Consider the following 14707-nt stretch of genomic DNA (forward strand, 5'->3'; position numbering starts at 1 on the left):
GATATGGAAGCAACCTAAATATCCATTAATAGATGAAAAATTAGAGGATATGTGTACAAGGCGCACACACACACACACACATACACACAGGAATATTAGCCATAAATAAAGAAGTATAGCCATTTGCAAGAACATGGATGGATCTAGAGGATTATACTAAGTGAAAGAAGTCAGATGTAGAAAGACAAATACTGCATGATCTCCTTATATGTGGAATATAAGAAACAAAACACAGTGAAAACAGCTTCATAGATAATGAAGAACAAATGCCTGGTTGTTGCCAGAAGGAAGGGTGGTGTGGTTCCAGGTAAAAGAGATGAAGAGGACCAAGCCATACGAATTCCTAGGTATTTATATATGTCATGGGACTGTTACATCCTGTGTAAGGAAGATGTTTAAAAATATTGTGATGACATAGAGGATAGATGGCTACACACATCATTGTAATTGTTTTTATAAAGCAAATGTTGCCTCGTGTGTGTAGTACAGCTAAAATGAACAGTTACAATCAATTATATTTCAATAAAAGAGATTCAACCTTAGAGAGAAACCATACAAAACTAATGTATATGATTTTTAATATTTACTTGATTGAATTTTTGTTATTTATACTAAATCTGCAGACATCAAAAGGACAATAAGGGACTGTTAAAAATACTCTACACGTATATACTTGAAAACATATGTGAAATGGTAAAGGTAAAAAGAAAAGTGAAAGTGAAGTCAGTCAGTCGTGTCCGACTCTTTGCAACCCCATGGACTGTAGCCTACCAGGCTTCTCCATCCATGGGATTTTCCAGGCAAGAGGACTGGAATGGGCTGCCATTTCCTTCTCCAGGGGATCTTCCCAACTCAGGGATTGATCCCGGGTCTCCCACATTGTAGGCAGGTGCTTTACCGTCTGAGCCACCAGGGAAGAACCTACCCTAAATCACACATGTGAAACAGATCATTTGAATGAATACTTTGAATTACAGAATTAATGTGTAATTTTTATCTGTGGAGGGATTACATACTACAGTATGAAATACAAGACTATCCTTGATTATAACGAGCAATGTCATTCGGATACCTGCCAGAACAGCCTTTCTGTTTCTATTCATCACTGTTCATTCTGTTCATTATCAGTTTCAGAGACTCTTAAGGACAAGATTTGGGGTTTGAGGATTGGAGGACTATTGTATATGATGCTTTAGGTCACTAACCATTGCTCTAAAAAGAGCAGTGTTTAAAAAAATTTTTTTAATAGATGACATCATTATTTTTTGCTAAGGTGTTCATTTACCTTTTTAAAACCATCATTCCCTCATCCCAGTTTTATAATTGACATATATCAACTTTAAACTGTACAGCAGAATGGTCTGATTTACATGTATCACGAAATCATTAAGTTTACTTAGCATCCATCATCTCATATGGGTACAATAAAATGAGAAAAATAATTTTTTTTCCTTTTAATGAGAACTGTATTGTTTAAAATACTTTATTCCACACTCTTGATGAATTACCTTCAAATACCTTTGAGAAAAACTTTATATCATAAACTCAAATCAGTAATGTCTAAATGTAATTTCAGATTATCTATACATTCATTTTGAGGGTAGACAGTTTAACTTTAAAATTATAATATAGCTTAGCTCTTTTCTGTGTTCTTTATCTTGGAATGTTTTGTCAAATGTGGGTAACAAAGCCTGTAAGACATGAAGACATTGGGATTTAACTTTTACCTGAAGTATTACCATGTTTGCAGTATTTCTTAGGGCATTTTGTAGGATGTATATTCTGTTTAATATGAATTGTATATTAAGTAAAGCTAGATTATCAACTATCAAATAATGTCATTCCTACACTCACTAACTTTTGTGGCAATATCTGTTTCTTAACATCTACTGCAAGGTATATGTTCTCACATTCTTACATGTGAAAGATATCATATGCAGGAATTGGTAATCATTTGAAATATGGTAATGTTTGGATAGGGTAATTAGCATATTCAAATATTTTCACATACAAATAAGCAAAATGTCTTAGCATGGCACACACGAATAGAAGATATATCCTTACATTTGTAAAAGATCTAGTGAGTAGGATAGATTTTGGGATCTTTATAAGGTAGTTTACTCTGTATTATGCAATATTGCTAGCTCGTCATGGTGACAAGAAAGATATTTCAGCATGGAGTTGATAGTGGAACTTTTCAGCAAACACAGATCAATAGGAGAAACTGACTATAGGCATTCATGAGTCCATTTTGTTCCTGATGAGTTTTGTTTTAATAATTTAAAGGCAGCAAAATGGGCATATTCACAAGAAAAGGATATTTCCTCAATGGCAATAGATTTTTAAACGTCTCCTGTAATATTAAGAAACAAATGTAAATTATTAGTGATCAAAAATGTGACAATACAGTGATGTCATTTGACCTGTGTATATATATTAAACCCTATAAGTTGACTGTCCCCTCAAGTCCTCTCTGCACAGTTGTTAAAGGATAGACTGTATTTGTTACCGACCTGGGTTCTTGGACTGTTTAATCAGTAGAAATTGGTAATAGGCCAGGCAAAGAATTCAGGCAGAGCTTTATTGGAACTCCCTTGGACTGCAAGGAGATCCAACCAGTCAATCCTAAAGGAAATCAGTCCTGAATATTCACTGGAAGGACTGATGCTGAGGCCAAAACTCCAATACTTTGGCTACCTAATGCGAAGAACTGACTCATTGGAAAAGACCCTGATGCTGGGAAAGATTGAAGGCAGGAGGAGAAGGGGATGACAGAGGATGACATGGTTGGATGGCATCACCAACTTGATGGACACGAGTTTGAGTAAATTCTGGGAGTTGGTGATGGACAGGGAAGCCTGGCGTGCTGCAGTCCATGGGTTCACAGAGTTGGACACGACTGAGCAACTGAACTGAACTGCAGCACAGGTGAGAATAAGAAACAGGTGACTTACTCGCTCCCTGAGGCTGGGTGAGCTGGTCTCTTAAACTGGGTGAAGGTGGGGGCAGAGTAGGAGCAGATTGGGTGGGTCCCCCTAGCTGGTCTGCCCAACCCCTTGGTGGTGCTGTGGGCGGGGGACCATGTTCAGTACCCTGCTTTTGTTCTCCTCACCTCTGAAGTGGCAGTTGCAGTTGGGTTTTGGTCTTTTTGTATGTTATTCATAATTTGTCACAGCTGTGCACATAAGCAGTTATTTTTAATAGCTTATGGTTTCTTGGTACTTTAAAAAAACTTTTAAATATATTTTATTTAGTTATTTTTGGCTGCACCCTGGGTCTTCTTTACTGCTTGGCTTTTCTCTAGTTGCAGTGGGTGGTGGGAGCTACTCGCTAGTTGCAGTGCACAAGTGGAGAAAGAATCTCAGTGAAATAATTTAAAAATACAGAGTTGCACAAACATAGCTGCTGATGTGGAAAACACTGTAAAGGGGTCAACTTAGAAATAAGCTCAGTCATTTCTTGTTCCAGGTGCCCTCTTCTCTGACCTCTACTCCATGCCAGTAAAAGGAAAGGAAGGGGTAACCTGCAACTGAGTGAATCAAGTCACTGCCCCCACGGAATAAAAACTGCAAATGGAAGTTATCTTCTCAAATAATTACAAGATGCACAAGACCTATAGACACGTGTTTTGCAATTCTCACCCTCATCTGTATGATTTAAACAAATTTTAAATGTACTAGATTCTAAAAACACAACTCCTACATCACAACTTAATTATCCATATCCAAACAGCTGGAGCCAGTTACCCACTCCCTCTACCTGTACTACCAGGTTATTCCATTCCATTCACCTTACCTGTCTCCCTATTCTATCCCTGTGTCTCTTTTTGCTCCCATCTACCCTCCTGCTGTTTCTCCCCTCCTAGTTCTTCCCTCACACCTGTTCTGCCCCACTCTTCAACTTATTCCCCTCCCCTCTTGCACTCTTTTTCCCCAACCTGACTGCCCTCAATCTCCATTATTTCTGGTCATTTCTTCCCCTGACTCTCCTACACCTGACACAGGAGGGAAGGGAACAGGGCACAACCCTTAAAATAATGACTCAGTCATTAAACCTATGACAAAATCCAGTTACAACTAATTAGACCCAAGATGGTGGGAAGATTTGACTGCCAACAAACCTTGAACCTCCTTCTATGCTCGTCGTGACATATTAGTTAAATGACATGCTCATAGGTGCTATGACAGTTCTGACGCCAACTGTCAAAAAGGCCAGAAAGTGGGGGGTGGCCCAATTCCCAAAAGTCTCCATCTCTCCCTGAAATAGCTTAAATAATTACTCCACTCTCTAGACTGTGAAATTACTCAGCCCCTAAAAACTAACCACCTTGTATTTCAGGATCGCTTTCACTTTCTGAGACTGACTACATTCTGCCTATGGAACGTGCATTATCACAGGGCCTCTCACCTTCTGAGATGACCTACTTTCTAGCTATGGAATGTGTGCGGGCACGCGCATCGGCTCAGTACTGTCCGACTCTTTTGCGACCCCCATGGACTTGTAGGCAGCCAGGCTCTTTTGTCCATGGGACCATCCGGGCAAGAATACTGGAGTGGGTTGCCATGCCCTCCTCCAGGGGATCTTTCCGACCCAGGGATTGAATCCACGTCTTCTAAGTGCCTCCTAGGAGGCCCTGTGGAATGTGTATCTCTCTGAATAAATCTACTCCTTACCTATCACTTTGCCTCTTGCTGAATTACGTCTGCACTGCTATGTAAAGAACCTGAGCATCATTAAGTCCTGAGACCAGGTGTGCAGTATTAAGACCCTGGATTCCAGTCCGAATTGGAGGAGTGTGGTTTCGCTTCTTTCTCCCTAACACTCCCTCCTCACTCCCTGGCACCCCAGGGTGATACGTCTTTCCTGCTCTTCCTCAGCGCTTCTTGCCACTAGTCCTCTTTCTCTCCCAGCACCAGAAGACTCTGAAGGCCACGGTTCCAACTCTTATCTTCTCTCCTGACTCCCTGTGTGAAGTTCCTCGTCACTGCTGCTCTCTAACCTCTGGAGATCGGGCTCTTTATTTCTGTTTGATATACCTGCTACATTCAATCAGGACTTAACTGCTTTCACTTTATCTTCTCTTTCTTTACAAGTCCCTGAGCCATCTTCTATGTTCTCATCGGTTCTCCCTCATGTTTTTCTCTTTCTCAGTCGCTCTGTATCTGCTTCTCTTGATTCCCTTTGCCCCCAAATTTTCAGGGGTGGCGACTGAATAAGATACCCTGGGACCCAAAGAGACCGTTTTCCAACTGAGTTGAATTTGACACGGAACACTGATGTCACACGGGCAGGTCATGGTAGCACCCTGCTGTAGGGTGATGGGACGGGCTGACAGGAAGGGGAGGCCTGTGGAGCCGAAGGACCGGCGAGGACAGAGGGGCTGGGAGGGAGGGGGTCTCAGGACTGGGGTGGTCTCTCCAGGATCCCAGACACCCGGAGAGGACACTGCCTCTCCAGGAACGGGGCGCCCCGGCTCTACCTCCAGGGCCTGACAGGGCGAGACGGGTGATGGCGTCATCGAATTCACTTTGTTCTCTTAGCAGAGGACGTTGGAGGCGGAAGTGGTAAAGGATTTAAAGCAGGAAAATGCCTTGAAAGGCGGTGTTTACGTGGGTCAAAGGCAAAAAAGCCAAGGGCTCAGGGACCCGCCTCAGGGTGATTTTAACCCAAAGGAAAACAGTCGACTTGAAAGGCCGACGTCCGGATTTACTGGGGGCAGAGGGCCGGATGCTAGGATTTAAAGTCCTGAAAGTGAAGTCAGGGGTACCGCGCAGCACCGATTTACACAAGAAACGAGAGGCTTGGTACTACGTACCCGACTTCGCATTCTCCGGTTCCGCAAGGCGCTGCATGGGCGGTGTTTTAGTGGCCTCCGGGGCGGGGCCTGAGCGGAGTGCTACCGGCGAGGGGCGGGGCGAGGAGGGAACCCCGGGCGGCTGGGGACGGGAGGTACCTCCCCGTACCTTGAAATTGCTAATTTTAACCGTCTGTCTGTAAAGAGGACTGTGAGGCGCAGGTCCAAGCTAGAAAAGTGTTAATTCTTGCTGCCCAGCGTGACTTGTGCTCTGCACTACCAGCTTCCCGGTCTTGAAGAAACGGCGCGTGCGCTTAAGGTCTGTGGGCGGGGCCTGAGCAGAGCAGGACCAGCAAGGGGCGGGGCGTAAAGAACCCGGGCTTGGGCTACGACTGAGATGGAGGGAGGAGAGCCGGTAGAGGTGTGGTGTGTGCGTCCCTTGGATTCCCTCCCAAGTTTACCTTTTCTAGGTTTAGACATGCTTAAGGGTCTTTGTATCTTATGATAGGATGGCTTCCTGCTTAGCTTAAGTTACTGTCTCTAACAAGTTTTAAATTAAATGCTTACAGTTGTGTGGGCCACTTATTTTGGAAATTTCTTTTTAACAAGTTGAAAACAGTTTAAGTCAAAAGCTATTTTTGCCAGCGGTTGACCGTTGGTCCTGAACTGAGAAAACTGTGATCTCAGTGAGGAGTAGCTGTGGGGCGGTAGTTGGATCCAGAAACATTGCCTGCAATCAATTAATTTAAGCAATTTAAATTAAAAAGAACTGGAGTTATCTGTGTAGGGATTACAAGTTAAAATATGAAATACAAAATTCCCAATGGGTAGAACGGACGATATAATATTAAACGCTACAGAACAGCATTTTGTTTCAGAATTTTTCGCCATGGAAGGGTCTAGGCAGCCAGGAGGCTTCGTCCTTTTCTCTCCTGATTTTAGGCTCTTTTTATTTCTGAAGTGGGTCTACTCAGCCTCAAGTAGCTACCCCTTGGATGAGCTCACTGCGGTCCCAGTTGAAGTTACACTCGCCCTTTGTGCTTGGTGAGGGTGAGGAGGACTGTCCGGGTGGAGGGTCCTGCTTCTGCCCTCCTCTGCTGTTCCTGGCCAGATAGATCCCTTCCCACTCTTCCAGGTTAAAGGACCCCTGCACACATCAACCCCCTAAAGTGAAGGCCATACCAGAGGGTGTACTAGTTTCATTTTGTGTTCTTCTCATTAATTTGCTGACCATGTGCAGAGTATGTAACTACAGTCCAGGCTTGTCTGCATCAAGAATAAAATGGTAAGCCAATGGAATACACTCTACCACCTCATCCAGGTTATTTTTAAATCATGGAGACAAACACCGTCCTCTGTCACTTACAGTCATGCAAGTCAAATGCCCCAAAGCAAAGGCCTGGCATGTGGACGCCCCCATCACACCAGCTCTACCTTGTCCCCGTGTGGCTCATCACAGCTGGAGAAAAACACAGGCCCGAACTGACTGTTCTTGATTCAGATTCCTGGCTGTTCCCTCACATTCCCTGTGTGTTTGCTCCATACCTTTCCTATGGAGCTCCTCAAAAGTCCACCTCTACCTCTCCCATCTTTTTTTTTTTTTCAAAGACCCTGTTTATTCTCCATTGAGCTCCTGGAGCAAAGGAAGAGATCTCCTCTAACTGCCTCAACAGTCTGCCTCAGGGCCTGTGTTCTCTCCTCACTATTGACTGTGAATAGCCTGAAACCACCTCTGGCTGTTGGTGATCCTGAAATTGTGTCTTTATGCCAACTCCACTCTGTGTCAGGACAGCATGGCATTCTTCCTCCTCTGCTACACACACACACACACACACACAGGCCTTCTAAACCTTTTTATGCACTCTACCATCTTTAAAAGGGCTTCCCTGGTGTCTCGGATGGTAAAGAATGGGCCTGCAATGCAGGAGACCTGGATTCAACCCCTAGGTTGGGAAGATCCCCTAGAGGAGTGTACGGCAACCTACTCCAGTATTCTTGCCTGGGGAATCCAAAAGAGCCTGGCGGTCTACAGTCCACGGGGCTGCAAATAGTTGGACACAACTGAGCGACTGAGCACAACCACAAAAGTATACATTTTTGACAAAGCTGATCACAGGCATCATATTTATAAGGTTTCTCTCTAGTAAGAATTTTGTTACATTCCAGAAGGCTTAAACTTTGGCTACCCTTTGCCAAAATTTTGTGTGGTTTCTCTTAAAGATGTACATTCTGCCACCAAATAAATGTTAGGCACAGTTACAGGCTTTGCCACATACGTATGTTTTAAATGATTTCTCTCCTTGAGGGGGTCTCTGATTTTAAGGTCTGACTACCTACATACATTTTATCTCAATCATTATATTTGTGAGATTTCTATTATTAATTTTTCGATGATGCCCAAAGCTTCAGCTTTTAATAAAAGCACTGCCACATAGACTAGGTTTATGTTTCCTTTCAGTATGTATTTTCTGATGCCTACCCAGGTTTGTAAACTGAGTAAAAGCTCTGCCACACTCATGACATTTGTAAGGTTTCTCGCCAGTATGAATGATCTTATGTCGATTGAGATGTGAACCATCTGTAAAGGCTTTGCCACACTCGTTACACTGATAAGGCTTCTCTCCAATATGAGTTCTCTCGTGACGCCAAAGTTGTGAATTTTGGGTAAAAGCCTTATCACATTTATTACATTTATAAGGTCTTTCTCCTGTATGAATTCTCTGATGTGCCACAAGGCTTGAATGCTGGATAAAAGCCTTGCCACATAAACTGCATTTGAGTTCTCCAGTGAGAGTTTTCTCATGACTGCAAAGTTGTGAATGATGGACCAATGCCTTACAGCACACATCATATTTGTAAGGTTTCTCTCCAGTATGAGTTCTCTCAAGATCCCAAAGCTGCGAATGTTGGATCAAAGGCTTAACACACACATTGCATTTACTCGGTTTCTTTCCACTGTGCCTTCTCTGATGCCTACTAAGACTTGAAACTTGGGTAAAAGTTTTGTCACACTCATCACATTTGTAAGGTTTCTCTCCAGTGTGGGTGGTCTTATGTTGAGTAAGATTTGAATGTTTCGTAAAGGCTTTGCCACACTCAGTACATATATAAGGTTTCTCCCCAGTATGGATTCTCATATGTTGAGTAAGGATTGACCGCACGGGAAAGGCTTTGCCACATTCATTACATTTGTAAGGTTTCTCACCAGTATGGATTTTCTCATGAATCCAAAGGAGTGAACGTTGCATAAATGACTTACCACATTCTTTACACTTATAAGGTTTCTCCCCAGTGTGCAGCCTCTGATGACTTGCAAGGATTGAATTTCGACTAAAGACCTTGCCACAGACATCACATTTGTATGGTTTCTCTCCTGTATGGATTATCTGATGGTTCCTTAGGGCTGAATGCACACTAAATGCTTTGCCACACTCATTACATCTGTAAGGTTTCTCTCCAGTATGGACTACCTTATGTTGAGTAAGATTTGAATGCTTCCTAAAGGCCTTCCCACACTCATTACATCTGTAAGGTTTCTCTCCTGTATGGATTCTCTTATGCTGAGTAAGGCTTGAGCGCTTCCTAAAGGCTTTGCCACATTCATTACATTTGTAAGATTTCTCTCCAAAGTGCACTGTCTGATGACTTACAAGGACTGATTTTCGACTGAAGACCTTGCCACAGACATCACATTCATAGGCTTTCTTTCTTGTATGGGTCAACTGATGTCTAGTGAGGTTTGAGCACTGATTAAAGGTTTTGCCACACTCTTTACATTTGTAAGGTTTCTCTCCTGTATGAATTCTCTGATGACACGCAAGGTGTGAATTTCGACTAAACACCTTACCACATACATCACAATTATAAGGTTTCTCTCCCGTATGGATTAACTGATGTCTGCTGAGGTTTGAGCTGTAAGGAAAGGTTTTGTCACACTCATTACATTTATAAGGTTTTTCCTTGTATGCTTTCTGGTCTTGTGTCAGTACTGAAGGGTGAATAAAATCATTCCCATACGGATTAGAAATGTTGGTTTGGACAATAGGAGAAATTGTCTGCAATGGTAAAAATGAGGTGCTACTGTTGCTAGTCTTGTCAGCTTCATTAAATTCATCAATTTTCTCTTCTCTTTTAAATATACACCATTCATCCTGAAAGCTTAATGCAAGCTTATTTTCAATAGGTTTGTTTCCTGGATCCCTTCTACCATGTTGATTTTTTCCATCAGTGAGATTTTCATTATTGTTTACAGGCATTCCTTTGTCATTTCCTTCATCATCTGTCCACTGACACTCAAAGACATGCATGTTTTCCTGGATTTCTGTGAAGTAAAAATCTCTGACTTCCTGACTTTTGTATCTTCCCAACATCACTCTCTGGAATACTCCTGTATCACTGTTTGCTTTTGGTTTCAATTTCTTGATCACGTGTCTATGACAGACAGCTACAAGATATAAAGAACCACAGGTATCCTATTAATTACAGATGGTAAATAAATGTTTCATGTTGAAAAGGTGATATTACACAAAAGGCATTACCAATCCTGGACAGTTATTCAACTTCCCAACCATGACCTTCAAGGTAGACACAACTAAAGAAATGGGATCTTTTATTAAAGAAAGAATAATCACATGTAATTCAAGTTAATTTTAGGGTAGCCTAGTCACTCAATGACAAAATCACTCACATTGTGCAAACTTACGTTAGCTCTCAAAGAAAGGGTGTTTTCCACCGTGACCTCAAAGATCACATACCTTTTGGCAGTAAACATACTGTTGTCTCATAACTGAGGAGAAAAAACTATTATACATATTTTATGCATAATTACTATACAAATATAGGTACTAAAGAACAGTCAATGTATTGTAATGCTGCTGCTGCTGCTAAGTCACCTCAGTCGTGTCCGACTCTGTGCGACCCCATAGACGGCAGCCCACTAGGCTCCTCTGTCCCTGGGATTCTCTAGGCAAGAATACTGGAGTGGGCTGCCATTTCCTTCTCCAATGCATGAAAGTGAAAAGTGAAAGTGAAGTCGCTCAGTCGTGCCCGACTCTTAGCGACCCCATGGACTGCAGCCTACCAGGCTCCTCCGTCCATGGGATTTTCCAGGCAAGAGGACTGGAGTGGGTTGCTGTTGCCTTCTTTGATTGTAATGCTAAATAATCTGAAACAAGCTTATCTAATAAATAATCTAAATAACTTATAGTTTAGAATTGCAAAACCATTGTAGAACTGAGAAAATAAAACAATTTATAAGAAAACAAAATATTTACCTTAATACACATTATATATCCACATGTACCCACTGAGAGAAAGCATTTTACAACATTAAGAGATGCTGTGTGTCAGATATGTTGCATAATGTATGCTGAAAGATCATCTATAAATCACAATATAAATAGAAAATTATTCCAGTAAACCATGATAAAGTCAGCACAGATAATAAGTCACCATATTACAGAAAATTTTTACTCTGTAGAACTCTAGACATTCCCCCTTAAGAATAAAGAAAGAACTTATATTCTAGAAGGAGCACACAATATGAGAGCTGGGAGTTATATAGAAATCACTGACTTATGAACTATCACATCAGGAAAATACATAACATTATTAAAAAAAACTGGAAAAGGAAGTCAGAAGTCACAATTATGATTTCATGACTGCAGCTACATCACAGTCAACTAATAGAGAAATTCCCTGTCTATGCACTGCCCTTTAGTAATCCTGGTCACTGGCCCCAAATCATATGTGATACATCGCATATGCTTTGAGAATTTATTAACGAATATATTGGAAAATGAAACATACACAGGAGCTTCCCTGGCGGTCCAGTGGTTAAGAATCCACCTGCAATTCAAGGGACACCAGTTTGATCCCTGGGAAGATCCTACATGCCATGGAGCAACTAAGCCCGTGCACAACAAATACTGAACCCTAGCTCGAGAGTCCAGAAGCTACAACTTCTGAAGCCCAAGCACCCTACAACCACTATTTTAAAAATAAGGACAGCAGACTCACAGGATTTATGTACCTGACACCAATGTACATAGCAAGCGAGAGAAAGACAATCTGAACCTGTACCTACAGAATCAGAAAACATGTTCTTGAGCACAACTGGTTATTCAGGCAGCCCACATTATAAAATACTACAATGAATACCAGGAGCTGAGAAAGAAATAATTCATGGGAGTTAATAAGAACTCTAACAATCAGACTTGGCTATCCCTCCTGGAATTGGCTTTTGAGTCATCAGCCCTGTACATACTGATTTAGCTTCTGTCGGGAGAAAGTTGTTCAGTGGATGAACACGCATACATATGTGCTCAGTCATGTCCAACTCTTTGCGACCACCATGGACTATAGCCTGCCAGTCTCCTCTGTCCATGGGACTTCCCAGAAAAAAACTGAAGTGGGTTACCATTTTCCTTTTCCAGGGAATCTTTCCAACCCAGGGATCGAACCCACATCTCTCCTGCATTGGCAGGTGGATTTTTTTTTTATCACTGTGCCACCTGGGCTTCCATAGAATTGCACAAGGGTGACTAGAATACTGACCTTGGAAGAAGAGAACTGGCAGGCTCTGAGACTGAACTCAAACCCTCCCAAAACCCAGAGCTGCCCTTAGGAGGAAATGCAAAGCAAAACTACAGTGACATACCACCTCACACCTAGTAGAATGGCCATCATAGAAAAGTCAAGAGATAGAAAGTGGAGGTGAAGATATGGAGAAAAGGCAACTCATTGCAATACTGATGGAAATGTAAACTGGTGCAGCCACCATAGAAAAAGAGTATGTAGAATTCCTCAAAATATTAAAAAAAAAAAAAGAAGGACAAGCATAAGATATAGCAATCTCACTTCTGGGAATACACTGAAAGGAAATGAAACCACTCTCTTAGAGAGATATTTGCACTGCTCTGTTGTTGCAGCATTATTTACAATAGCGAAGACATGAAAAAAAGCTAAGTGTCCAGCAGTGTGTAAAGAAATTTTAAAATGTTACACATACAATAGAACATTATTCAGCCAAAAAAAAAAAAAGTAAATCCTGCTATCTGTACCAGTACAGACCTTCAGGGCATTATGCTAAGTGAAGTAAGTCAGGAGAGAAATACAAATAAAGTTATGACCTCACTTATATCACATATATATGGAATCTTAAAAACAAAAGCCAAATGATTAGAAAAAGAGAGTAGAAGAGTGATTGCAGGGGCAGGGGAATATCATTACATACAATGGAATATGATTACATACAATGGAATATTATACATACAGGGGAATACTATTACATACAGGGAATATTATTACAGTTTCAGTTATATCGGCAGTTTCAGTTATAAGGTGAATATGTTCAGGAGATCTAATATACAGCATGGTGACTACTGTTAACAAAACTGTCTTATATAATCAAACTTGATTAGACAGTAGACATTAAATGTTCTCACCACACACACACACAAACACAAATTGTAATTATGTGACTTGATGGATGTGTTAAGTGTGTTCTGGTAATTATTTTAGTAATATATATATCATCACTGTACAGTTTACATTTATACCATGTTATGTGGATTGAAGTGAAGTGAAAGTTACTCAGTCATGTCTGACTCTTTGCAAAACCATGAACTATAGTCCATGGAATCTCCAGGCCAGAATACTGGAGTGGGTAGCTTTTTCCTTCTCCAGGGGATCTTCCCAACCCAGGGATCAAACCCAGGTCTCCTGCATTACAGGCACATTGTTTAGCAGCTGAGCCACAAGGGAAGCCCCAAAATACTGGAGTGGATAGCCTATCCCTTCTCCGGCAGATCTTTCCAACCCAGGAATTGAACTGGGGTCTCCTGCATTGCAGGTGGATTCTTTACCAGCTGACCTATCAGAACTCATGCTATGGTCTGTGTCCACATAACACATATGTGGATTACATGTCAATAAATCTGGGAAAAAAGAAAATACAAAGGAGTGCACAAAAGAAATCCTGGTTGACCATGAATAAGAATTTAAAAAAAAAGAGAGAGAGAGAGAAAGGAAGAAAAGATTGGGAAAAAAAGATCTCAGAAGAACAAAATAGAGCCAAAGCTAGAGAAGGAAGGAAGAAAAAGATTAAAGGAATTAGAGAATAAAAAAACTACAACCACAAAACTCAAAGTTGGTTCTTTGAAAATAAAGACAAAATTTACACTCAGCAAGATAAAGAAAAAAATCAGAAGACTCAAATAGCTAAAGTTGGAAATGAAAGAGGGAACATTACAACTGATCACAACTGATTCTACAGAAATCAAAAGGATTATAAGAGAATACTGTGAGCAATTCTGGGCTTCTCAGGTGGCACTAGTGGTAAAAGAACCCGCCTGGAAATGCATCTGATGGAATCAAGAAAGGGAGACCAACGGAAAAAGACTATCCCATTCTCCTCAAAGTCAAGGAAGCAAAGAATTCTCAGGAGCCAGAAGACGGAGTGTAGATGGTGATAAACACTCTGCCTTGGTCTGTGTGGGAGCTGTTGTAGCACCACTGAGTGTGAAAAGATAAACTTTACATATTGCAGGACAGAACAAGTCAGGGAGGAGAAAAATTTTCTCTGAAAATTCACAAGAAATAAACTTCTGTTTTCCCATAGACATCTCCCACTTAGGGAGAGTTTCCCAAACACTATTAATGGTGCGGCTTCCTCACTGCCCTTCTGAGCTCCGACCTGTGTTGGCACCTTTGATACATTCCCATTTGTTTACTTTTTTTTTTCTATTTTCACTTCATTCTCTAGAATCTAGAGTTCTTTCCCTTGCTCTAAGATGGAGATAACGTTCAGAAAAAGAAATTCATACTTAACAAAAAGAAAAGAACAGCCTTCCCTGGGTGGTGCAGTGGATGAGAATCTGCCTGCCAATGCAGGGGACACAGGTTCAATCCCTG

General features: G+C 41.4%; 2 protein-coding genes across 2 annotated transcripts in view; one reads left to right on the top strand and one right to left on the bottom strand.

Moving 5' to 3' along the window:
- LOC102269322 (zinc finger protein 677-like) overlaps window positions 1-14707 on the top strand; it is an 84376-nt gene that overhangs the window by 13207 nt on the left and 56462 nt on the right. The gene's annotated exons all lie outside the window — the stretch shown is intronic.
- The window catches only part of LOC106700528 (zinc finger protein 845-like), a 33383-nt gene continuing 20570 nt past the window's right edge, over window positions 1895-14707 (bottom strand). Inside the window, exon 8 of the mRNA XM_070387727.1 lies at window positions 1895-10238. Within this exon, the coding sequence (XP_070243828.1) occupies window positions 8200-10238 (2039 nt within the window). The 3' untranslated portion in view covers window positions 1895-8199. The remainder of the gene's footprint in view (window positions 10239-14707) is intronic.

This window comes from Bos mutus, chromosome 18 (assembly GCF_027580195.1).
Source record: "Bos mutus isolate GX-2022 chromosome 18, NWIPB_WYAK_1.1, whole genome shotgun sequence".
Taxonomy (NCBI): domain Eukaryota; kingdom Metazoa; phylum Chordata; class Mammalia; order Artiodactyla; family Bovidae; genus Bos; species Bos mutus.